General features: G+C 36.9%; 3 protein-coding genes and 1 long non-coding RNA gene across 10 annotated transcripts in view; 3 read left to right on the top strand and 1 right to left on the bottom strand.

Annotated features, from left to right (window-relative positions):
- LOC128031692 (NHS-like protein 1) overlaps nucleotides 1-11,082 on the top strand; it is a 60,019-nt gene extending 48,937 nt beyond the window's left edge. For 2 of the 4 annotated variants that reach the window (XM_052620039.1, XM_052620040.1), the window contains exons 3-8: nucleotides 1,270-1,397; nucleotides 2,545-2,731; nucleotides 3,012-3,143; nucleotides 3,737-6,868; nucleotides 7,571-7,694; nucleotides 9,614-11,082. In XM_052620039.1, coding sequence (XP_052475999.1) covers nucleotides 1,270-1,397; nucleotides 2,545-2,731; nucleotides 3,012-3,143; nucleotides 3,737-6,868; nucleotides 7,571-7,694; nucleotides 9,614-10,205 — 4,295 coding nt within the window. In that variant the 3' untranslated portion in view covers nucleotides 10,206-11,082. Of the gene's footprint in view, nucleotides 1-1,269; nucleotides 1,398-1,836; nucleotides 1,912-2,544; nucleotides 2,732-3,011; nucleotides 3,144-3,736; nucleotides 6,869-7,570; nucleotides 7,695-8,602; nucleotides 8,637-9,613 lie in introns of all 4 variants that reach the window. The other 2 variants (XM_052620041.1, XM_052620038.1) reach the window with 2 other exon arrangements.
- Nucleotides 11,083-11,785: 703 nt separating this feature from the next.
- Nucleotides 11,786-14,062, top strand: LOC128031698 (uncharacterized). Its single transcript, XR_008188134.1, has 2 exons — nucleotides 11,786-11,969; nucleotides 13,394-14,062. It is a non-coding gene; the product is annotated as an uncharacterized LOC128031698 (long non-coding RNA).
- Nucleotides 14,063-14,928: 866 nt separating this feature from the next.
- The window catches only part of LOC128031695 (SH3 domain-containing YSC84-like protein 1), a 36,162-nt gene continuing 24,372 nt past the window's right edge, over nucleotides 14,929-26,718 (bottom strand). For 3 of the 4 annotated variants that reach the window (XM_052620043.1, XM_052620044.1, XM_052620045.1), the window contains exon 10: nucleotides 21,254-22,196. In XM_052620043.1, the coding sequence (XP_052476003.1) occupies nucleotides 22,003-22,196 (194 nt within the window). In that variant the 3' untranslated portion in view covers nucleotides 21,254-22,002. Of the gene's footprint in view, nucleotides 14,949-21,253; nucleotides 22,197-26,718 lie in introns of those variants that run through there. The other variant, XM_052620048.1, reaches the window with a different exon arrangement.
- On the top strand, nucleotides 15,945-20,837 carry LOC128031693 (solute carrier family 22 member 13-like). Its single transcript, XM_052620042.1, has 10 exons — nucleotides 15,945-16,344; nucleotides 16,429-16,532; nucleotides 16,625-16,779; nucleotides 17,421-17,589; nucleotides 17,705-17,807; nucleotides 17,920-18,050; nucleotides 18,741-18,958; nucleotides 19,109-19,217; nucleotides 19,845-20,075; nucleotides 20,495-20,837. The coding sequence occupies exons 1-10, from the start codon at nucleotides 16,108-16,110 to the stop codon at nucleotides 20,562-20,564; spliced, it is 1,527 nt and encodes a 508-aa protein (XP_052476002.1). The 5' UTR covers nucleotides 15,945-16,107; the 3' UTR covers nucleotides 20,565-20,837.

Raw genomic sequence — 26,718 nt, 5'->3', positions numbered from 1 at the left:
ATGCAGGCCAAGCTGTTTCTACTAGCATATATATGTTGTTTGCAGGCTTGCTGACATTGCAGGTTTGCGTTACTGAACTGTCTATTCACCTATTGCCATATGGAGTATACATATAAGATTATTACCATCCTCTGTGCATTATTAATATCTTTAACTCAGGTTCTTATGTTTAGTAGAGAGTTTTACATTGGATTCATATTTATTTACAGCATGTAGTTGACTGAAATGGGATTTGTTTACCATAAAAAAAATAATCAGTTTTTCTCACTAGGCCTTCTTAAGTGAAAATACAGAAAGCGGATGTAGGACTGAAGCTTTGCTTTGCTTACATTTTATAGATTATAAGGCAGTAAACAGCTGAGATATTGTGCATTTTGTGCAAACTGCAAGCTACGCTGGATAAAGTGCAAAGTCTTATCATGAGTTACTGCAGAACAATCACGTGATTACATTGAGCTCTGCAAAAAAGACAAACGAGAAAGAGAGAGAGAGAGCGAGAAAGGGAGAGAGAGAATAGCTAATAGTGTTTCTCAGCAGGCATTCATTGTGAAGGTGCCAGAGGAGGTGATCAGCTGAAAGAAATAGATATGTCACTGGCATTAGGTGGAGGTGGAGACCCCCTCTCTGCAGGCCATCCATAACCCAACAGTCAGCTCTGACATTTTCAGGTTGAACTACAGTAAAAATAGACACTACTCTTTTATTTGTCTGCAGGTATTAGTGATAGAAATCTATCTATGTATAACTCTTACTATCTATCATTCTTTCATTACCAAAGGATAAGCCCACTGTCTTTCATTCTGTAATTGCCCTCTCTACACTGAGGGCAAAAGGACACTGTGGCTCTGCAGTTGTTCAGTAATTTGCTGAGTGTGATACAAGAGTCATTAGACTTTATGTGAAATCTCTTCTCTGCAGTGTGCTTATCAGGATCATTCTCATTCGTTCTCAAAAACAGTTATGCATTTCATTCCTCATTAAATTTCATTAAATTCTGTTGATCAGTCCTTCCACTTATAGAACATGTGTTTTTCTAAGAGTATTGTTTTTTTTTTTACCTTTGGTTTTTATTGCTTCATGTAGTTTTCCACAGGGTGATTTCTGCCTGAAGGGAATAAGTATTTCTTTGGACTGCCTGTGCACAACATTGAACCATGAATTGATGTTTAAATACTTGCTATAGGCCTGTGATCTGTGTTTAATAGTCTTTACATACTCATTAACACCCCAAATTGTTATTTGATTGGATGGTTATGTTTACCTCTCCAGAGTGCGACAAGCTCAGGAGAGAAGGAATCCACAGTTCCCAGTGCTACTCCCAAAGCCCTGCATTCTCTGCAACCAGCCTTTGTGAAAATGTGCACCTGGATGAGGAGAAGACAGAGAAGAAAAAGAAGGTAAACCTAACACAATATTTATATTTACATTCATATAATACATGCTGTTGCTAGAAAAAAAAGAAAGAAAAACTTTTATTTTGTTTGGCTATGCAGTATGTCATGCAATGTAATCAATTTCACTACATTATAACCCAAATCCTGTTGATGAACTATTATATTGTATTATAATAAAATCTATTAAATGCTTATATATTCATGAAATGGACAAAGGCCATTTTTCCTAAATACTTGAAATGAACACATGATTTGGGTCACTTGTTTTGCACTGCCCACTAGTGGCTATATGCATGCTAACAGTGAAGTCCAGCACTATTATAAATCAGTAGAACTAGAAAATATTTGTTTCACATTCTGTAATCCTAAATAAAGGTAATGTCTCACTTCACTTGATGTTGTTTTGTTCTTTTATTTCCAATTTTTCTTTCCTCTCACCAAGCGGTTTAAAGTCCTAGACTGCCTATCACAGTCTTGCCTCTCTCTCTGCTGTCATTTGAGATCTTGGAAAAGAAAGGTACAGCTCTTGCTGTAGTTTCTAGTCAGTGGTAGCGCTGTGCTTTGTGAAGGGTGGTTTTAAATCCTAACGTCCTTATAGCATCTTCATAGAAAACCTACTAGTGACAGTCACTCACCGTGAGTGTGTTTTCACCTCAAAGAGTTAGAGACACTGAGTATTGTAGATTACACAAATTAGACATTAATACATAATTAGATTGTGGATTTCCCTCAAGCAATCTTGCAAATTTAAAAAAAACTGAGTATGCAAAGCAGAACAAAAGAATCAAATTTGTCTTTTTGCCAAAAAAGTAAAATAAAAAAATAAATAAAAGAGAATTGAGACACGTTATGGTTGAATACACTGACTGTAACACTGATCTCAAATTATCATTAATAATTTAGAGAGTAGCTCTCCTCTATTCAGGGCTCCCCTGGGCTTATTGCTCAGAGAAATATTTCCTTCACCCGATGTTACTGGATGGAAATGCACTCCAAGAGTCTTTTTTACTTTGCGCATTATGGAAAGCACTTAAGTGAATTATCAGTAGAAATGACGAAATATCAGACAATGCCTTTCACTGGGCATTGGCCAGGCTATCATTCACCAAAGCCCGACCTCATTAAATCAGTCTGTTTGTGTTGTGTCCAGGCTTCAGAGTCACCTAATGAAGAGGAGAAGCTTGTGTACTCGATGCCGCCTCAGACCCCTCTGCTGGAACATGACCCGGACATCCAGAGAAGCTGGACCAGTTGTCTACCTTTGCCCACTCCTGAGGAGAAGATGAGACTACAGGCCCAGTCGGTGGCCACTGCTATCATTCCCATTGACATTACAGGTACTTATTATATACCTTTATATATATATATATATATATATATATATATATATATATATATATATATATATATATATATATATATATATACCTTCATATATATATATATCCAATATGGACAAAAACTAATACATTAAAAAAAACTGTCTGATAGATATATCATGCATTTTGTTTGGTGACATTACGTGCATCCCTAACTGCAGTGTAGTCTTGTGGCCAGACTTAGAACGAGGCACGCCATTAATAAGCAACGTTTTTTTTATTATTTTGACATCTTTAGGTGAGAACTTTGACCGTCAGGCAAGTCTCCGTCGCTCTGCAGCAAACACTGATACTATAATACGAAGACCCAAGAGGGTGCAAAGAAGAAAGACAATAACAGGAGTTCTCGATAGGATCCAAACTGAACTAGGTATGATTCATATTCATTGTTGCAGTCATACATAGTACTTTGAACCTCTCTCAAACATTTTAAAGGTGCACTCAGTAATTTTTTAGCATTCAGTAATAACATTTAATACGAGTACTTTAATAAAATAAATATACTGTATGTCCCCACACCAAAAATCTGTCCAGTCATATCAGTAGTCTACCAAAAGCTGTTTTATTTTATATTGAGTGTCACCTCCTTGGGACTGCCATGACCCATTATTGTACATTTTTGTTGGTGGAAATGCATTGATCTGACTGCTAATCTATCATTTGTGCAATGGCATTGGTAATTAAAAAAGTTTTCTTTTTCAGCATGATATTGTATTTATGTCACTAGGTGTTGGTGTAGTCCAAGTTGACTGCCAAGTTAATGCAAAATATAGATAAAATTGCTGAATTACTGATTATGCTGAATTGATTATTTTTATATTATACTATATTCTTAATATTTATTTACTATATTTTAACTACAGTCGTTTTTTGAAAAGTATATACATTAAATCATTGAGAAAGACAATCAAGTGCAAACAAACACCTTATATCTATAATTATCATTTCTTATTTATTTTACAGCAATTAAAGTACAAGATGACAGAATTGACTCAATGTGTGTGGCAGATCAGTACTCCACCCTCAGTCGAGTGGGAACTGTAAACTCCACCCTGAGACGCTCAGACACCCGTGACTCCAGCTGCCAAACAGAAGAGGTAAAGATTGTTCCTCCCTCAGTACGTAGAATCAGAGCACAAAAAGGCCATGGAACTGCTTCCCAAATGACCAGCGTCTCCTCTTCAAGCAGCATTTCCACCATGAGTGACTGTAATGGAATTAGCTACACTCAGCTTAATGACAGTGGTCAGAACTTTCACAGTTTGCCACGACAAGGTTCTCACATCCCGCATCAACACTGTGAACCACAGTACAACAGCGCCCCCTACATGATGGGTTCTGGCTCTACAAGCTCCTTGTCCTACCAGTTTGACATGCAGCATGGTTCCTCATCGTCACTTCATATGCTGTCCGATTCCAGAAGCAGTACATTAAACAGTCCCAAGCTTGCTGAAAATCCAAATTACAGAGGCTCTGACCAAAATAATAGCCCAAGCTTGTTCAGTCTCAGTGGTACACTACAGAATTCTATTTCTTACGGACACAGAAGGACAGAGGATAACCAGATGCAATCAACTCATTCTTCAGCCCAGTTGCTTAATACTGCTGATGCCTCGTTGTCGGGTGTCTCCTCTTGTTATGAATCCACAACCTCCCTCTGTTCAGGGATCCATACAGAGACTGAGTCCCAGTGCAGCACACTTGATTGCAGAAACTGCGGCAGTCATAATTGTGTCCGCAGGGATTCCAACTTCTCAGAGAGCAGCAATCAAAGCTGCAGCACTCTAACCACTGACCAGTGGACATGTGAATTATCTCCGAAGGACAGTGTCACCTCAAGTTGCTCCTCACCTGTCAGCCATAAATACCACAGTGAGGAACATTCTCCCAGCAAGACGGACTCAAGCTCATTGTTCTCTGTTGACACCGAAGGTTACTACACCTCCATGCGCCTGGACTCTGGTTTAAAGTCACATAGTCATGGCACCATCAATAAAGCAGTAGATGCAAAGCACAGTTTGTATGAATGCAAGGACCACCACAGTCAAGGGGATCATGCAAGTCTTCACAGCAACCGCTCCCTGACTCGAAGCATTTCCCTGCGGAAAGCCAAGAAGCCCCCACTCCCTCCAGCCAGGACTGATTCATTAAGGCGCAAACCTCAGAGGAAGTCTTACCAAAATGGCTCAGTCCTTAGTGAGCAGTTGATCTGCAGCCTCCAGCAGTCCTTAGAGCTTAACCTGAAAACTCATAGTGCAACTTGCTCTGAACAGGCAACCTGCAGTGGGTTTGAAGACCCTTGGTTACTCCGACCCAGAAGCCAGAGCTCCACAAGTGCAGCAAGCAGTGGGATGTCTGCACCAGCTTCTGTTTGTCCGGTCACACCCACACACAGTGATTGCAGCAGTCAGCGCTCAGACTATGCAGAGTCGTGGGACTCCTACATGGATTACCAAGGTCCACAGTCTGACCAGGGTCTCTCCTCCCACATCACAAGATCTGCAAGTGCTGAGGAAAATCAAGTAATCATGGACAATGCATCCTACAACATCGGATTTATATCGTCCCACGGCAACAGTAGTGGGATTGAGTCAAAACTGGCCTCATCACCTGACAAGGTTCATCGTCTGACGTCACCATCAAGTGGTTATTCAAGTCAGTCCAACACTCCAACTACAGGCACCCCAGTTACATCTCTTATAAGAGCAAAATCTCCTGCAGGGAGGCCAAAACCCAAAGTGCCCGAAAGAAAGTCCTCCCTGCGGTCCTCTTTGTCGTCCTCCTCTACATCCTTGTCCTCTAACACCTCAGATTCCACCAGAAACATACCGCTACCTCCACCTCTACCTGACATGACCATTACATTATGTGGATCAACCAGGCCTGCTTCCTGCTCTCCAACAGCAGCTACAGTAGACTCAACCCCATTTCTTCCTCTTCTACCTGACTTGGAAGAAAGACATAATTCACTTTCAGATTCATCCACAACATCTGAAAAGTGTGACTGTATTGATTTCCCCCCTTCCCCACCAAAGGTTTTTGAATCTCTGTCAAGAAATGAAGGTACGAATAGTCCTCCACCTCCTTCACTTCTTCCTCCCAAACCTTCACTGTTCATTCTATCTCCTCCACCTCCTCCACCGTTACCTGAGATGAGTCTTCAAACAGCAGCCATTTTGAACACAGAGAAATGTCTTATACCTAAGGAGGCTGTGGAAATTGAAAAAGCACTAAACATCAACCACACTGGAGAGCAAGAAAAGACTCAGAGACCAATAATTACTGCCAAAGCTCTTCAGATGGTGCAGCTACAACCTGTGAAGCTCAAGCAAATAGAAGATATTTTTACAGCAGTCAGTTTTGATGATTTTGAAGACCAAGCACACAAGCATTATGAAACAAACTCAGGAAAGTCCCTGGAAAGCGAGACTACAGAGCAAACTGTGGCTGCAATTTGTGTTATTCAGTCCAGAAATGCCATGAATACATCTGAACATGAATATTTAGTGAACAAATGTATAAAAGATTTCCCTGAGGTACCAACTGGTTCTTTACCTCCTGGGCCAGATGAACATGTCAGAATTATTGGGCAGAATGTCTCAGTGCACCTTTCTGAGACATCTCCAGTTTTATCTTCCCAAGAGCTTCTGCAATGCACAAACTCCTCAGCTTCTCCTCAAAGTTGTCAGCTGAAACACAAGCCTCCTTTATCACCAAAGAAACCCAATCTTTCCCTTATTATACCACCCATTATGCACCTACCTCAGCTTCAAAAGGTTCATGATGCAGAAAAGACTCTTGAGTCAGGCCAACTGAATGGCACAACAAACACAGTTAATTTGCAAGCAATTTCTTTAGACTCTGAGGTGGAGGAGGAGAGTGACTCAGACTCTTCAACCCCTGTGGTCAAAAGCAGAGTATCTCTCAGCAGTGAGTTGTCATCAAGCAGTCTGCAAGAGCTTGTTCTTAATGAGCATGACCTCGGCCTGAGTGATAAAGACTTTGGACTCTGTGATGATAAATGTACATCAGATGATTGTTCAAGCAGCAGCTCAGGATCCATCAGCTTTAAAGAGGATGAACATGAGGAAAATGGTAAGGGACTTTTTATTACTTGCCCAAAAGAGTGAAAGTGTGTGTGGAAGATCACTCTAGTGTGCAGAACAAATGATTGTGTTGTTTGATCATGCATTTTGAATTTACCATCAGCTTTACATCCATCTGCAAAGCTGCATTTTTTGTTTGAATTAATTACAAGATAATATTTTTTTTTTATTATGTTATGGATCAAAAAGCACTCTGCATTTCATAGCCTCAATGATAATTATCACTTTCTTCCTCCCAAAAAAGTAAATTGGTTTAATATACTTCTATTAACACATCTCCAACCCTCCTAATAATCCCCCCTTGTGAGTAAAGTTACTGTGGATGTTCTTCATTACCATCGACACAGGTCCTGTTTTACATGCTGCAGGATTGACTACAACTTTATGAATCTTTTATCTGTTACATAACTAGTTACCCTTGAATGAGCTAAGAAAGTTGAATGAGTGCCCTTGAGTGTGTGATGGTTAGCGGGTTTAGACTATAATATTCTCAAGCCTCTGCAGTGCTCACTAAAGTGCAGTTATAGCACAACAGCAGGACTACCAAAGGAGTGTGAATAATTTAAGAAGCAGAAAATGTCTGTTGCCACATTGGTTTTGCTCCTTTCTGATTTTCAGTCAGTGTAGGCTCAGTCTCCATTGTTTCTTCTCACTTTGAGAGGTAAGCTGAATGTCTATGTGTGGGTTGTAGGTGCTGTGTTTGACTCGAGCACTGAAAGCGCATCTAGCGTTAACACTAACGGAGAGGCTGTGGAGGAGATGGTGACGCCTGTTCGTCCCCGTACTACAGAGGACCTTTTTGCTGCCATTCATAGGTAATGTGATGTTTTCATTTATTTAGTCAGTAAAGACGGCTGTAGGCTTTGCTTAAAAAGACATGTATGTATGATCACAATGGATAATTTACCTTATGTGTGTATCTATATATATATATATATATATATATATATAAGCTTAATGTTCGTTATGTTTTTCTTGGACTGCTCAGCATTTATACATTTGCATTAAACCTGTATAAACACCAGCCATAGTTTATTCAGGAAGTATCAGAATATAATACTCACTTGTTCTGTTGTCCCAATTCATTTCAAGAAGATTAATGAACAGATCCTCAAAAAAGAACTTTGTTTTTGTCTAATAAACAGGGTTGAGCAAAATTCTGAATTTCAGAACTGGCTAATAATTACAGGAAGAGGTCTTTACTATTTTTTTTTTTCCCCTCATATTAGACAAAATTTCAATTAAATTATTACATCTTAATTAAAATGTAATACTTCTTTAAATGCAAACTAATATTTAATGGTGCACAACCCTGACGACAACAGATGAATCAGTCTGTGAAGCTATTCATTCTCTCATCAGAATCAATAGGAAATGAATAATAATACATTTAAAATACATTTAATAATACAATATATATTTTAAGAAATAATTAATTAATATAGATCTTTTTTATTTTATACAAACAATTTTTTTAATTCAATTGTTTGGGTGGTGCATCAAAGTTCTATAGAATGCCTTTTAGTATCTCTTTGTATTGAAATATTATTAACTTATAATATCTATGACCCTGGTATTTTGGATAGCCTGAACAACCTTTATTATACTGATTTTTATGACGAGCTGGAATTTTTTTAACATTCAATTTTAATGTTATTAAAGTTGTGTCATGTATTCATGTATTTGTGTTGAATCATTTGTCTGAACGTGTCATCTGGAGCAGTCTACGTAGACAGAACATGAACATCCAATTACAGGTGTGGATTGGACTGGCAAGTAATCAAGTCGTTGGCTGGTGTTGTTTCCCTGTAGTTTGGCTAGGGTCAGATTACACTCATAATCCAGTAGCTCCATTAAGAATGGATTATCCCCTTTTTTTGCCCTCTCTAATCCCCAAACTCTGCTTCACAGTGTTTGTATTGTGGTGTCACACCTTTTGTTAGGTTAAAAGTTAAATGGAATGTGTATTTCAACCAACCTGAAAGTAAGCAAACAGAGCTGGGAAGATTATCCTGGTATGACTGTCATAGTGTTTTAGGACAGAAATAAAAAGCACACAATGCCATGTTCTTAGAAGTTTTTTTCATTATTAATTTGTGTCAATCAAAAGTTAATGCACAGAATGAGCTAATATCCAAGTTCTCAGATTAAACAGCCTTAGGAAAAATGATGTCCTGAATCTTAAGGAAACGTGGCGATAGATGTGGAAGTATTTGAATGCAAATTTATGTATAGCAGAATACAAAAAATATTTATCATAATGCAATAAAGTAGTAGTATCTACTAAACAGTAGTATCTTTCTTTTTAATCTTTAAACATTAAATGCACACGTTCTATCATCTAAATTGTGAAAATGACTGTTTTCAAACAGGTCTCCCAAGTACTCCCTTTATCTGCCATTGGAATAAAATCTACAGTCCCACCCCCTAAAACTGTTTAAATCCACATTTGTCAAGCTATGCAAAACTAATTTTCTGTGCATAGTAAACTGGTATCTGATAACATTCAAAACTGATAATCTTCAAACCTAAAATTCATTATAATGTTGAATCCCTTCTAAATAAGTAGAGAGGTATCATTATACAGTCCTATAACAAATGACAGTCGCTCTTCCAGTTTTTTATACATGAAAAATGCTACACATGGAAATTTGACACTCATGGTATCAACAGCAAGACATACAGTAACCAAAGGCTGACCTGAGAACCTGTCCTGCTGTTTGTTAATTCACAGGTCAAAGAGGAAGGTCCTGGGCCGTGGCGACTCTGAAGAGGAACGCTGCCGTAACTTCCTCCCTTCCCCACCTGTCACTCCAACAGGCTCTTGCCCCAGCCTAACGTCCTTGCCACGTCAGACTGGCTCCGTCCAGCGCAACCTGCGGCGCTCATCCACAAGCAATGACAATTTTAAAGCTTTGCTTCTCAAGAAGGGCAGCCGCTCAGAGTCCAACTTCCGCATGTCAGCCGCTGAGATTCTCAAATGCACAGACCCTCGTTTTTTTAAGAAGGCTAATTCAGAGCATACACAATCTGACGGACTGTGCACCTCTCCGACAAGCAGCAGGAAAGCACATGAAGAGTGGGCACGTACGGAGGGAGCCTTGCCCCGTCTTACAACCCTAAAATATGGGCGTTCACGCACACCACCTTCTGCAGCCAGCAGCCGGTACAACAGCCGTAGCCGCATTCCCAGTGGGCCAATGACTGCCATCTGTGAAAAAGAGGGAGAGATGGCTGAGTCTACAGACTGCTGCTTTAGCGCAGAGAGTCCTTTTGCCCTGCCCATATTCTCCAGCAGCACAGTCTGTGGTCAAGGCAGCACTTAGTGCTATCAATTCAACCCTAATGGCTTGTAAAGGATAGTTGTGCATACAGTATGAAGACCGCAGGGGTCTAAACTCTGGCTGGAAGGCCATGCTTGTGCTGGCCGATAGCATTCCCCAAAGAATAAGGGAGTGAAAGAAATGGAAGTTTCTGTAATTCTCTAACCGTAGTTTTGCTCTTTTCCATGAGTGAAAGCTTCTTTCATAAAACATTTGTGTCCTCAAAAAATGTGATATTAACAGAGGGTTACTGGTTTTGATTAATCGAATGTTCTCAGCTCGCTGTAGGCAGGTTAGGAGAATAAGGAAAAGTACATTTCCTTCTTGGTGGTAAGTTGAGGGATGAATGAATGGAGAAGGTCATTGAAGGATTTCGTTTCAAATGGCCCATGCTGATGTGTTTCTGCCTCTGTGACAAGGGAAGTACACAACCAAAGTGAGCACTTCAACTCTAAATTCACAGAACCCACATCCAGATCACATTTGTGGAAGAGGTGGTGTCAGTTAAGTATTGGCACTATCAAACATGATTTTGAAGGGTGGCACATGATTGTATGGTTACGATGAAGATGTTAAACAATGAATGTGGAGATGACATGGAGATTTTAAGAAGTGTTTAGAAAGTGTTTATCTTAACAGAAAGTTATTCAGCTAATGCGAGCCAATTTAAACAAAACAAAATTTATCTGTGTACAGTTAGACAATAATAATAGTTATCTATACTTTAACAGTGTACATAATCCAGCCTTTACAAAAAACAGTTACCAACCAGTCTGTTTCATTTATAGAAACTGAAAGTGTCTATTTAGGTCTCTTCTTTAAAAGCTGAGAAATGTCTTGCCTTTGTCTTTCTCACATTTGCCCAGTATGTCAATTTGTACATTTTTTTTATATTTCTTATTTGCAAAGGGAGGTACCGTTTAGTCTGTTAACTAGTACTACATGCACCTGAATGTCTTTCTTCCCATAGTTCTGAACACCAGCAGAATGGTCGTAGAGAAAAGGCCATGACATGCAAGTGTTTCTGTGAAAGAAATAAAATATGGCATTAATTATAAACAATCACTTGTTTTCTGGGAAATACCTGCAATGTTATTTCTGAACTACTTTATCAGAGCTTTATATTTACAGCAGTGACTACAGTAGGATGACACACTCCATTGACGTAATAAAGTAATCACATCTGATTGCCATTAACCTTGCTGAGATTTACAGGGAACAGTCAAGGCCAAGTTCTTGCCTGGCCAAATATAGGACAATGTGCATTCTTCTCCAGCACAAAAATGTCCACATGATGATAGCAATTTATTGTGATGCTGTTAATACTACTGTATACAGTAATAAACTACTGTATAACTATATAAAACCTGTGAAATTGCAATGAATGGCCAGAGTATGAAACAGTGAGATTTTAATATATATTACCAATAATTGCACTTCAGCACATAAACTGCATTTTAGCACATCTCCAAATGTCAGAACATGTGGGCTTTTGGCCAGTGATGCAAATAAGCTGCAGACATGTACAGTAGACATGTGATCTCTTACGCATTTAAATCTGTCTTTGGATGAAACACGCTTAGTCCTCAGACAGAGCGATCACTGATGTTGATGGTTGCAGAGCAACTGAATCAGGGGTGTTTAATAGATTTCAACAGGAGGACATTTACTCTATTAGTAGCAAGGGGAGATTTAATATTGCTTAAACACAATTGTATTGGCTATACGTATAGGCCTATTTGCAGTTTTTAACCTGACAAGACCCAGGTAAGTTACTATTGCTGTACTAACTTTAACTTGACAAACTGAGAATAGACATGTCTTAGCAATCTAAATAAGGGAGTAGCTTTAAAACAGCTCAATTCAATAGCACAATTATCAGCAGTTACTTTTTTCTAAAGCTTATTATTTCAGGTAAGATTTCTTAATGGAATTGGTAATGACTTGAGAAAGCTCAATCTGTGCAATTTGCCTAGACCAAAACTTTTTCAATATTTGTTTTTAAATATGAAACATTTATATTACATTATAAAGCATCTTAAATACATACATAAATATTGTCAAGCCAAAGTGAAAGGACTTGAGCATTTTATTTCTCATTATTTTAGACATTTTTAGTGTTAGTATCTGGTTCATATTGTCTTCTCATCCATCTAGGGTAACTAGGTAGTTCTCTATACATAAATAACACACAGTCAAATTAAATCTCATGTTATTTTTTTTTAAATAACTTTTCTTTAAAAACGTACATCACTCAGGGACACAAACTCATAAAAGCCTTTATTATTTTAACTCTACAGTAAGGTGACCAGATATTTAAAATGGAAACCATGGACATTCCCTAATTCAGTGGTCAAAATATAATTTAAATCTCAAATGAGCTAAACAAAAAATCTAACATGAACTAAAAATGGGAACAATAATTGTTTTGGGTTCCATATAGTCTACTGTTATTAGAATTTATAAAAATTATGATATGATGAGTCAAATTGACCCTTAAATTCCATTATGAACAATAGCTGTAATCATTGCAAATAACAAACATCTAAAAAAAGTAGCATATTATGACAAAATTATGAAATCTTTACAAAAATAAAACAAAACAGATACGAGTACTTGTGACAAACAAAACTACAAAAAAAAATCCTAATCGTAATTAATATTTTTTTATTTCAATTTCCGTGAATATGCTGTATAACATAATAATAACTTTTTTTAATTTTTGAAATGTTATTGTATGTTTGTACTTTTGGAAATATAACTTATCTATCCCTTTCAATCAAAAAAGTGAGCCTGATTATCTACCCTTAAATTGGTCAAACTAGTTCTTATGACACAGTCTTAACACAGTGTCTGTTAATGCAATGGCCACCTGGTTACATTCTGGTCTGCATGATCTTTTGTTGATCCTGGATCAACTTCCAAAAATACAGACTTAACCCAATCCCTACCCCTAAACCTAAGCTTACCCATAATTTATTCTTAAAATCAGAGGGAAATGATAGCTGATTAACAAGGGTGTAGAAGCACCTAATCCTCATTGTAAGCTCAAAACTGACTTCTTGTAAACTATATATTACGTTTTAGGTAACCCACCTGTTTTTTTTTTTTTTTTTTTTTTTTTTTTTTTTTTTTTTTCACCTGTTGTTTTGTTCTTGTTAACTAATTTTCAATTCTAATTATACCTCTAGGACAAACCCCCAGTAAACATAAATGGAAATCCTCACGAGGCTGTTCCCCTACACAAAAACTGTGGCAGGACTGAAGACAGCTTTTACCCAAGTCCTGCGGTTTAGGGATCCGACGGCGGATGCCAGCAGAAGGGCCACTCATCTTCCATCCGTTAATATCCACCGGAAAAGCCAAACATTCCGCGCGCAGCTCCGGCCACCCTTCACCTGGAGCGCGCTTATGCAGAGGCGCAGCTCACGTGGGCTTGTTGCAGCGAATTTGGCGGGAATTGTTTGTCATTTAATGTCAGTCACGGTCGCTGATGAACAGAGTCTTATTAGTAAATCACTCAGTAATTTTAAATGGGATGTAAGGACGGAGGTCTTCGTCTAAGATTATAGCCTACATGTAACCTTATCGTGTTACTGAAAACGGAGATTAAGACGAAATTTCTTTCTTTCTTTCTTTCTTTTTAAATGGTTTTCTAATTGCAGTTTTGAGAAATGAAATGTTGTAGAGATACCACTTGGTGTCAGTAATGAGTCGTTTACTAGAAAGCAATGTACAAGGATGGAATGGAATAAATGTTCTTAATGGAATGGAATAACTGCTTTATTCTTATTTAAGGACTGTGTTAATGCTTTAATTGTTAAATGTGACAAATAAATGTGACACATTTTGTGTTTTAAGCATTTCTTGTGATTTTAGCTAATACAATTATCTGGTGTTCAAACGTTTGGGATAAGTAAGATTTGTAGCCTAATGTTTTTATAGAAGTCTCTGCTCATCATGGCTGCATTTATCTGTTCAGAAATACAGAAGAAACAACAACAGTAATATATGTGCATCATTATTGCAATTTAAAATAATGGTTTTCTATTTTAAAATACTTTAAAATAGAATTTATTGCTGTGATCAAAGCTGAATTTTCAGCGTCATTAGTCTTCAGTGTCACATTGTCCTTCAGAAATCATTCTAATATGCTGATTTATTATCAGTATTGGAAGCAGTTTTACTGCTTCGTATTTTTGGGAACCTGTGATACTTTTTTTCAGGATTCTTTATGAATAAAAAGTTTAATAGAACTGCATTTATTCAAAATAGGAATCATTTAACAATATACACTACCGTTCAAAAGTTTGTGGTCAGTAATTATTTTCCTATTTTATTTATTTATTTATTTATTAAAGAAAGTAATGCTTTTAGTCAGCAAGGATATGTTAAAATGATGTGGTTTTGTTTAGCCCCCTACTCACCATGTATCAACTTTAACAACTTTTGAGTTAAAGCTCAAACAATTATCAGAGGTCTATGAAATGCTAATATTTCAATTGTGTTTTATCTAGCTCTCAATAGTTAATCTAACAATATAAAAACTTGAATAAAGATAAGACAATAACCAGAGGTTATGGCTATACGAAGTATGCCGAATATGCTCACTACTCCAGTAGCATCTGCAACTGCTTAACAACTTAATTAAAGTCGATATCTCACCTGATGTGCCCCATGCTCCATCTAACCTGAGATCTAGTATGTACCTGGATGCAGATTTGTGGAAACATGCCTTCACTTAATCTGCATGAGAAAATAATTTCAGAGTACAAATGTAACAATTTATTATCAGCCAGGTAAATATGTATTATGCCATTACACAATTCAGAGATCTCAAATCAAATCAATACAAAGACATCAAATATCAAAGATAAATCTAAGACTAAAAGATATAAACACACTCCACACTGACCGATCTTCTTCCAGCATTCACTTAAGTGCTCAGACCAAACCAAACATCCTCCAAATGGAGACAAGAATTGATTATTAGACTTTGCATATGGGCAGAAGGTAATTTGTGTGAAATATTTTAAATGGTAATAATATTTTTTATAATATAAAAATATATTTAATAATATTTTACAATATTACTGTTTTTCAGCATTTTTGGTCAAATAAATGTAAAAGACTTCTTTAAAACACATTCAAAATCTTATACTGATCCCCAACTTTTGACCAGCAGTGTAAGCCATTTATTTACAGTATATGCACCCACTCACTAGCAAGTAGGTGATGAGTTGCTAACTAAATGCAGGATTTGTGGTTGACTTTTGATCTGTGATTCATCTGTAGAATCATTATATTTCCTGTAATGCAATGAATTTCTCTGAATGCTAATACTATTTAACACCTTGTGAGGTAAACAACCTACAGAAATCATATTAAAATATAATGTAATGTAATAATTAATGTAATATAATGTAGACTACTTTTACCTAATTTTGTCAGGTTTTCCTCTGGACCCAGTATGTTCATTTATTACGTGGTGCAATGACACTTCAAACAAAATACCATGTATTGTACATATAGCCTATGTATGTTTTGACGTAAAATGTGAATCAAGCGGACAGCGAGTATTTTTTATTATATTGTTTTATTTAACTTCGGCTGCAGAATACTTTTTGAAAATGTAGCCTAATTCGCCCTCTGGTAAACTAGTAGCCGAAGTGTGACAGTGGCTGCTTTGACTCCTTCGCGTCACCAGTGTCAGACTCGAACTTCAGGAGTCCAAACCAACGACTATGATATTTACACGAAGACAAACTGACGGTGGAGAGAAGACGTCTTCAAAAGTCCCAGACGTGATGGCAGAAACACGTAAAAAAAATTAAACCTCAGTGAAAGATCAGTGCTCCTTCTTAGCACAAGTTTACGTAGGGATAGTCCACAACTTACAGGCGAAATGAAGACGGACGGCGCATTTCGTCAGTTTGTTGGTCCATTACAAAGACATGTCTATTTAATCCTTTCTTTGCCGACCTTTTTCACAGCCTTTACATTTTTCGTGGATATCTTTACGTTACACATTCTGCCTTGCAGTGAGAATATAGCGAGCAAATCTATGAACCAAACAGTGGACACTAATATTTTCAGTTTCAACAGCTCAACAAGTTGGACGGGCAATCACAGCGAACTCACTGTGAGTAACAAATATTGCACAACATATAGTCTATTTAAAGCCCACCACATATTCAGTGCATTACACACTGTTTCTATTTCTCAGCAGAGCCTCGAGTGTCACGAGGCGAATCGTTTTGCTCACGGGCAAGCGACGTACATGACCGGTTTACTGGTCGGCTCGGTGTTCAGTGGCGCTGTATCTGACAAGTTTGTAGCCTATACTTCCCCTTTTCTGTTTTCGACGTCAGACTTTTTTTTGCGACTAAAGAGTAATAGCTATATCTTCATCCTCTGAAAAGGTATGGGAAGAAATTCCTTCTGGTCTGCTGCTCAGCGGTCCACGCAGTTGCTACTCTTGTAGTGGCATTTCTGCCGTATGTGCCCGTGTACTTGACTGCGCGCGGCATCAGTGGAGCAGCCTGCTGTGCCATCCACATCTGCTCCTACAGTTTAGGTACAGTTACGATTATGCGTGTCTTCTTGTTCTGTATTAAAACTAAAAACAACTAATAAACTATTTTAGTAGCAAGGCAGTTGTTTTCTTATACGTAGAGCACACACACACACACACACACACACACACACACACAAACATATATATATATATATTTCCGGACTATCAGTGCTCCTGTTGTCTACACTAAGCAGCATATAGCGCCCTGTAGACGGTAATGTTTTCTCTTGGTGCTTGGTTCTAAATATATGTGACTTATGTTTTTTTTTCCTCGTCATGACGTATTTTTGGACTGATGCGACTTATACTCAGGTGCGACTTATAGTCCGAAAAATACGGTGTGTATATATATATATATATATATATATATATATATATATATATATATATATATATATATATATGTGTAAAAATTGATAGTCTGAATGCACTGTAAGTCTGCTAAATGCATACATTTATTTTTATTTTATATATATATATATATATATATATATATATATATATATATATATATATATATATATATATATATATATATATATATATGCACACACACACACACAACAAAGATTCATTTTAGAATGTAACAAATTAGTTTATAATCATAATAAATTAATTTAAAAGTGCTTCTGAATTCGCAGGTGTTGAATGGAGCCTGCCCAAATATCGTATATGGCCACCCACCCAGTTTTCCTTCATCTTCAGTCTGGGAATGATGGGATTGCCTGCCATAGCTTTCTTGGTCAGTGGTTGGATGCAGTTTCATCTGGCACTGGGCATCCCTCAGATCCTCTTTCTACCTCTTTATTTGTAAGAGGAACAAAGACAATTTTCAATGCATGATAAAGTATGTTTTTTTTTTTTTTTTTTTTTTTTTTTTTATTGATTGATTGATTTACTTATTTATTTTTCTTGCAATAATTAGCTTTCTTCCAGAATCGCCCAGATGGCTGCTTCTAAATAAGAGGATGAAAACACTAGAGGGCTATCAGAGCAGAAGTCCTGAGGACAGGCACTACTTGGGTCTTGTAAGACGCAAAATCATACTCTAGAATTGCTCAAATGTTTGTGGAAAGTGGAGAGACATGCCATTTCACCATGCTTTGTGCTAACTTAAATTGTAGATTCCTTCATTAACAGCTTCTGGATTCCGTGGACAATGAGATCCAGAAGCCACTCTCAGAGAAGACCTCAACTAAAACGGAGTCTAATGTTGCCACCTTTACATCACCCACTATACTCCTGCGTCTGTTTATCATGAGTTACATTGGGTAGGGAAGTTTAACAAGTTTTATATATATATATATATATATATATATATATATATATATATATACATACATACATATACATATATATATATATATTCTCACTTTTTGAAGGTTCTTTTGAATGTATGTGCAGTATTTTTTTTTGTTGCAAGTATGTGACACAAAGGGAGGTTGCACCTTAAGGAATGTATTACTTGAGTTTTCAAAGCTCAAAATAAAATAAATAAATAAGCTTGTCTGAATGATGTAACTTAGAGGGTCTGTTTTATATATATATATATGAAGAGTTCAGATGCAAAAGCCTCTAAGTGCCATCTGAAATTTTCATCTAAAATTAGGATTTTTATCAAGCTCCTATGCTTAGGTTGAGTCATTTTACTTTAATGTCAATGTGCAGGTCCTTTTCCAGGCTATTAAAGTGAAATAACTGAACATAAACTGAACATAAATATACATACACACACACACACACACACACACACACACACACACACACACACACACACACACACACCCACCCAGTGGCAAGCTCGTCCTCTCAAGTTGGAGACACTTATTTCCTCTGTATCTATTGGCAATATCTGAGCAAATTCATATAATTTTTTTTTATCTAAACAGTTTGCTGCTTATATGGACCTACCAAAAAAATATTGTTTTAATGTGTCTTTTTTTTTTTTTTTTTTTTTACAGTTTTGCATCTGCTCTCACCTATTATGGGATCTGTTTCAGTGTGGGAAGTTTCGGTGTAAATATCTATCTGGCTCAGTTTTTCTCTGGGCTTTCAGAGGCTCCCTCTTTACTGCTTCCATTTCTGTTGAAGCGTTGGGGCCGCAGGCCGTTCTGCATGGGGTCGCTGTTCCTCAGTGGCATTTCCTGTATGTTGTCCCTCCTTGTTTCCAAGTTCTGCGGTGAGGGACACAGTCATTGAAATACAGTACCTGAGCACATGATTGATCATGGTCTGATATTGTTTAGATGTGAGTTACATAGGTGTATTTTCATTTGAAGAATATCTCTCTAACAGCTAATGGTTTGTAATCTTCTCTCTTTCCAAACAGACGTGCCTGCTCTTGTTATGACCCTGGCACTGATGGGCAAGCTGTGTATGCAGTACACCTACTGTGTCTCCATGCTCTATGGGATTGAGCTGTTCCCAACTGTAATACGGTACACAGTCTCTAAACAGGCCTACCTGATAAAACACATTATTAGTCAGATAATTAGATAACTAGTCTCCAAGTTCAAAACACACCTTAGAGTTCAACCGTGTTGATCTGTCAGTCATAAAATGTGCAGGGTCAGATGACTAGAAAGCATCTTTGTTTGTGTGAAATCAAGTGTAATACGGAGTAATTTTAACATTTCAAAAAGTATATCACAACTCACTTTTCAAAAAATATTTTAAAATGTATGCGCATTATTGATCCACAGTGGAAGACATTCGTGCAGGTAGACAATAAATATGCTGGATCATTGTAGAGATGATAAAACACTTACTGTTACATAACATTGTGTGCAGTTGCAGTACTAAGTATGTAAGCTAACAGTACAGTAATAGACAATGCGTGATGCAATGTTCCCACACTTAATCTGAATGTACTGATAAGTAGTTGTTGCACACAATTTTACACCAACACTGAAACTGAGTTGGTAGAAAAGTTACTTGATATGATATTATCACACTTTGTTTTCTCTAAATCTGAGCTTATCCCATTTATCACAAGACAGATCATGGTCTAAGAGAGATTTCTGTTAGATCTCTTTCTCACTAACACAATATTTTACACTATGCAGGCAGAAGTGTGTCGGCCTGGTTAGTCTTTGTTACCGAGCGGCCTGTATTATAAATGCTGTGGTGACCCCCGACGGAGGGATCCCTCTACCAGCAATGATCTGTTACAGCAGTGGGCCGATCATCGGTGCAGCCCTGTGCCTGCTTCTTCCAGAGACCAGTGGCATCCCTTTACCAGACACTGTACAAGACTGTAAGAAACAGCCCAGACTGAAGCTCCCGCTCCATGCACGGTGAGATACATCACATGAAAAAAAAAAAACATATATATGCAAATATAAAAAAATAAAAATAAAGATTTAATATATCTTGCAATATATGCAATCACATATATTATTTAAATAAATATTCAAATGTATCAGGCAAAACAAATATATGGATGTTTGGAATATTTTGAATTCCAGGGAGGTCAATGGGACAATTTGTCAGACTTGTGTTGTAAACTAGTGTGTAAAGTTTATCTGTGTACATCATGCCATGACAGCATTCTTTTCATCAGCATGCCATCTGTATCATACAATCAAATGATAGCTACTTGTTTAAAGATAGAAATGCTGGTTAGCCGCAGCCAAATAATCAATATTTTAAGACAAAGTGTATGTACAATTAGATGTATTATAGACTATAATTTTATTTGTATTTTTTATATAAGTTGGCCTATGAAGCCTACACAGGAGAAGAACACGAAGAACCAAGTGGAAAGCAGCCCCCTCTCAGGATGATCAACATGAGGAACAAAGCAGAAATTGACTTTTTCCATTTCATTTTTATTTCTTTTAATGTCTTTTTTATGACAATCAATTAAAAGTGAGGGCCTATGATTGGGATGTCACCATTTCAAATGTATTTTCAAAATATATGTCAAGGAGTTGTACTATGTAATGGGGGTTTAGCTAGGTTAATAAGGAGTTTTACTTATGGATTATTATTATACTGGAATATCTAAAAAGATTTCATTTAATGCTGGAATCATTCAGTGCTGCTACTGTAAAAAAAAAAAAAATGTATATATATATATATATATATATATATATATATATATATATATATATATATATATATAGGATTTCTTCAGTTCAAAAACACATTTTTATGTTTTCTGCTTTTTTATTTTTGTTTTAGGTTTATTGACAAATTGAAGATCTAATCTTTTTGCTGTACTTCAAAGTACAATCTTTACCTTCACAAAAATTTGGGGATATTATAACTTGCTTATTTAAAGAGATTTTTTAACAGCAGTGCAGAAACTAGTTTGTATGACACCTTGTGGGCAAGGAATGTTGCAACTCATAAACTACCATTCATTATATTACATTCAGTTTGAGCAAGTGTCAATGTGATCTATTTTAACTCATTACTCATTTATATTACAATAAGAAAAATCAAGTCTTAAACCAGCAATACAGACAAATTATGTTAAAAATGTAGGAAATAATCTTTATTTGAACTGATATACAGTAAATTTCATTTAAAACCAGTGGGAAAACAATCATTCTTTTGTGCAAACGGCAATAAATGAAAGCAATGAAAGAAACCATTCAAAAACTTCTTTAAAAACTTCTTTTTTTCCCCCACGAGCAACAGTACAAGACATATGTAAGGATAAATAAAAGTTAATAGTTCAGAAAACTATAAATAAGGCTTGTTTTGAACAATGTAGATTATTAATTTGTATTAACATTTGTTCGCATCAGCTGTGCAGTTATTATGAGATAATAATAAAAAATGGCACACCACTGTGTTTTTACAGATGGCAAATCATTGTGCTATCATATTTCACACATGGAGTAACTTCATTTCATATACCACAGTGTCACTCTGTGTCTTTGTGTACACATAAAAAAGCATAATTGCATTCAAGTTTGGTTCTAAACCATAGCATAACTAAAAATGGACTAATAACTAACAAAATGGGAACCCTTTAGCAGTCAACCCACATACCAATAACTGAACGGCCAAAGCGAAATGAAGAATATATTTAACCATTGCTGGTCACATTGAAAACACACCCCTTGTCATCCCTTAATACAGCCTTTAAGAGGAATACTGACCCCAAGTGCTCCTAAATATAAACACCTTTATCATAAACGTCATTTCAAACTGTGCAAAAGAACAGGAGCCTTCAATGCCAGACATCATTTGTCACCGTTTTAAGCACTTTCAGCTATAAGACACAAAATTAGCTGGGAAGATCCCAACCTGCCCTCTTAGTTCTCCTTCCCACCAGTCATACTGCGAGTCGGTTTTGGTGATAACAGTGATACGATCTCCTGCAACAAAGCTCAGATCTCCAGGCTGCTGACCGGTGAACGGATGCACAGCTGTGACCACTAAAGTGCCACCTGACGCTTGATCTAGAACACATTAGAGAGGAGAGATCGTTTGGTTGGAAACACTTTAGTTATTGGAGCATTTTTGAAAGTGTAATTCTAACTACAAATCAAGAAAATGTAAAGCTTAGTAACATACAGAATGATGCCCAAACTGTAATTTTTTTTCAAGACCGAAAAAAAATTAGTAAAACGTTTATAAATGTATATAAAATATATAAATACATGCATAAAAATACTAATTAAAAATAGACTTTTAAAAAAGTTATTTGTTATTGAAGCATTTAATTCTAGGTCATTTAAAGCATAATAATATACAGAATGATTCCCAAATGGTAATTTCACACAATATTATTATTACTAATAAACTGAAACTGAAACTATAAGAACATATATAAAAATTAGAGGTGGGCATAGATTAATTTTTTTAATCTAGAATCTAGATCTAGATCTAGATTCTAGATTAATCTCACTGTGATCTTGATCTGAGATTAATCTAGATTAAAATGGCTCATTCGAATTCTGCCGAAGGCATTCAGAATATGTGTTACCCAAATCAAATTGACAAACAGTAAGTCTTTGAGAAGGGGTTTATCAAGCTAGATGGTGCATTAGAAATGAACATCTCCTGTTTCCAAAATGCATCACAAACTGCTTGAAAAAGCTGTAAACTAATTTCACATTGCACAAGTGGGGACCCGGTGAAGGTTGTACCAGTGGTCCCTGTTTGAAATTGTCTAATTTGTATGTTCGTTTATTTTTATTTATTTGTGCTATTTACACAATGTTTAAGGTTTTTTCAAGTTTGTAGGTGTCAAGGTACAGAAACTAAATAATTAAATGTAAAAAAGCACTGGATAGTCTTCAATGTAAAAATAAAATATATACAATCAAAGCTACATTTATTCAGACACCTTCAACATTTCTCACATTATTACAGTTTTGCTATATATATATAAAATATATCTGGTGTCTGAACAATTTTTGGTTTGACTGTTAAAACTACAAAGTTGTCAAGAGCAGTGAGTGATTTTCATTTCTGCAATCCCATCCTGCAATCCCACCCTCCACACCTCCTGCTCTTCAAATCTGTGAAGATGATGTGCGCCAGGTCTTCAAGAAGAACAAAAGAAGAAAAGCACCAGGCCCAGATGGTGTTACACCAGCCTGTCTGAAAATCTGTGCTGACCAGCTGGCCCACATCTTTTCACAGATCTTCAACAGATCCCTGGAGTTGTGTGAAGTGCCTTCCTGCTTCAAACGCTCCACCATCATCCCCATCCAAAAGAAACCCAAGATAGCAGAACTTAACGACTACAGACCTGTGGCTCTAACGTGTGTCGTCATGAAGTCGTTTGAAAAACTGGTTCTGGCTTATCTGAAGGACATCACTGGACCCTTACTGGACCCCCTCCAGTTTGCTTACCGAGCAAACAGGTCCGTGGATGATGCAATCAACATGGGATTGCACTTCATCCTGCAACATCTGGACAAAACAGGGACTTATGTGAGGATCCTATTTGTGGACTTTAGTTCGGCATTCAACACCATCATCCCAACAGCCCTCCAGACCAAACTGACCCAGCTCTCTGTTCCTAGCTCTATCTGTCAGTGGATCACCAGCTTTCTGACAGATAGGCAACAGTTAGTGAGACTGGGGAAATACACATCAAACAGCTGCTCCACCAACACTGGTGCCCCTCAAGGATCTGTTCTCTCCCCTCTGCTCTTCTCCCTGTACACCAACGACTGCACCTCTAAAGACCCCTCTGTCAAGCTCCTAAAGTTTGCAGACGACACTACAGTCATCGGCCTCATCCAGGACGGTGATGAGTCTGCTTACAGACAAGAGGTTGAGCAGCTGGCTGTCTGGTGCAGTCTTAACAACCTGGAGCTGAACACGCTCAAAACAGTGGAGATGATCGTGGACTTTAGGAGAAACCCACCTGCACTTTCCCCACTCACCATCATGAACAGCCCTGTGACTGCAGTGGAGTCATTCAGATTCCTGGGAACCGCCATCTCTCAGGACCTGAAGTGGGACAATCACATTGACTCCATTGTTAAAAAGGCCCAGCAAAGGTTGTATTTCCTTCGCCAGCTGAGGAAGTTTAACCTGCCACAGGAGCTGCTAAAACAGTTCTACTCAGCCGACATTGAGTCTGTCCTCTGTACTTCAATAACTGTCTGGTTTGGTTCAGCAACAAAATCAGACATCAGAAGACTACAGAGAACTGTTCGGACTGCTGAAAGGATTATTGGTGCTCCCCTGCCCACCCTTCAAGAACTGTATACATCCAGAGTGAGGAAAAGGGCTCAGAAAATCACTCTGGATCCCTCACATCCAAGTCACCCCATCTTTGAACTTTTGCCATCTGGCCGGCGCCTCAGAGCCGCAAACACCAGAACAGCAAGGCACAAGAACAGTTTCTTCCCCCAGGCAATCTACCTCATGAACAGTTAAATGTTCCCTACTTATGCTTATAAACGTGCAATATCCTTATATTTATTTGTTAACCCTCCATCCTAGAACATTCCTGCATCTCACTCAATCCTATTCCATTATCATTTATTGCACAATTGTTTATACACTTATTTATTTGCCAATTTGTACATCTATTTTTTTTTTTTTTTTTTTTCTGTGTGTTGTTGTCTCTGTGTACTGGAAGCTTATGTCACTAACACAAATTCCTTGTATGCGTAAGCATACTTGGCAATAAAAGCTCTTTCTGATTCTGATTTTCATTTTCTTGGATTAACATTACAGCAGCCAGTAGCTCAATTAGGTGCGGTCCCTTTAAGAGAAGATGAATGCATCCAATATAATACACATCCCATTTTTCCTCAGCTGTTTACTTTCACTTAAGAAATAACTGACTGTTTTTTCGAGCATAATTTCCAAGGTGGACATTTTGACATATTTCGTATGTATTTGTCGGCACTAGAGCAAAAATAAGCAAATTCGATGATCGATCAAAACACTTGAAAACGCTTATTTTTAGCGTCTCGAGACGCCTTTCTATGCGTGAGCCCTGAACACCAGAACACCGCGAGTACTGAATCGGGCTCTTTCACATCTTGTAGTTTGTTTCAAACTGCGATTGGTATTTGTTCGTTCCGGTGCAGGAGGGACTTTGAGGAGAACTTCGCAGAAGAGAGCTCGGTTCAGTGTTGCTATCCGTTAGGCTGGTCTCAACCAGTCGGTTATATAAAATATCAAGGTCAAAGTCATCATAGCTTGCTTAGTATAGACCCAGCTCCCAACCTAACTTTGAGAATAGATTAACGGCGATATTTTTTTAATCGCCCGATAAGAGTCTCGCGTTAACGCAAGCACGTTAACGTCGATAACGGCCCACCACTAATAAAAATATATAAAAAATGTTTTATTTCAGCTAGTTGCCAAGGCAACATTTCTCATTTTAATTTAATTAACTTGTACTTAAACAACTAAAATTTAAACTGAAAACATTAATAAAAACTATACAGCATATATAAAATTAAACAATGATAATAATACTAAAAACTATAAAAAATACAAAAACTTTAAAATTAAAATGAATCAAAATAATAATAAAAACTATAAAGTATCTCAGGGACATTAAAACAACACTGACAGCACATTATTAAAGATAATAAAATATTTAGTAAAACATTCATTGATGTATTAAATTAAATTAAATTAAATTAAATAATACTTTTTAAAAAATCGGTATTAACATGTAGTGTGCATTTGCTTTGGAACTTCTTTACTTTTGAAATTTATTTGATTTATTTACAATTGATCCTGAATGGTATTTCCGCACTGCTTTGGAACAATATGTAATATGAATAGAGCTATTGTATGATGCATTTCTTGTGCTTTTCCTTATTTGCACGATAGTTTGATAAATAATTACGGGTAAAAGTTTAAATGTTGCACATACATAGAGTGACATTAACACTGAATAAAAATGAATTATATTAAAATTAAAAATGAATTATAAACGTGCCTATGATGGTATATAAAACTGTAATAACAAAATCTCAACACTAGAGAGCAGTATGTACTCTTAAAATAGATAAGCCCAACTTTGGCTCAGTTAATTGACGCTCTCTCTCTCAAACCTACAGTACATTGAGCTCATACTCATACTCTAATAGATGGTGCATATTAACATCTGCAGATAGAATCTGTTAGCCATTGGCAAAACCCTTTTCTTTATTTGTCTATCAACACCTGAAGATATAAACAACTGTGCAATCATCTCTCTGTGTCAGGTTAACAAACAGCAAATTTGAATCTTCAATTACTGAAATTCTTGACTATGTGTTTTAACACATCAAGCAGTAATAAATACACTTTGTTAGTGTAATTGAAAGATTTACACTAAGCGTTTGTTTCCCCTTTCCTTTAGAGGTCTTAAAAAAAAGAAAAGGAAAAAAAAGACCTGTCCTACAAATAGACTAGTCCAGAGTTTGGAAGCAACTATGTACGTTCTTATCTTGAAATAGATTCAAATTCATTCTGATGTACTGATGACTGCAGCTGAGCATAAAAAGCACA

This window comes from Carassius gibelio, chromosome A17 (assembly GCF_023724105.1).
Source record: "Carassius gibelio isolate Cgi1373 ecotype wild population from Czech Republic chromosome A17, carGib1.2-hapl.c, whole genome shotgun sequence".
NCBI lineage: Eukaryota > Metazoa > Chordata > Actinopteri > Cypriniformes > Cyprinidae > Carassius > Carassius gibelio.
This window is presented reverse-complemented; position numbering and strand designations above follow the sequence as displayed.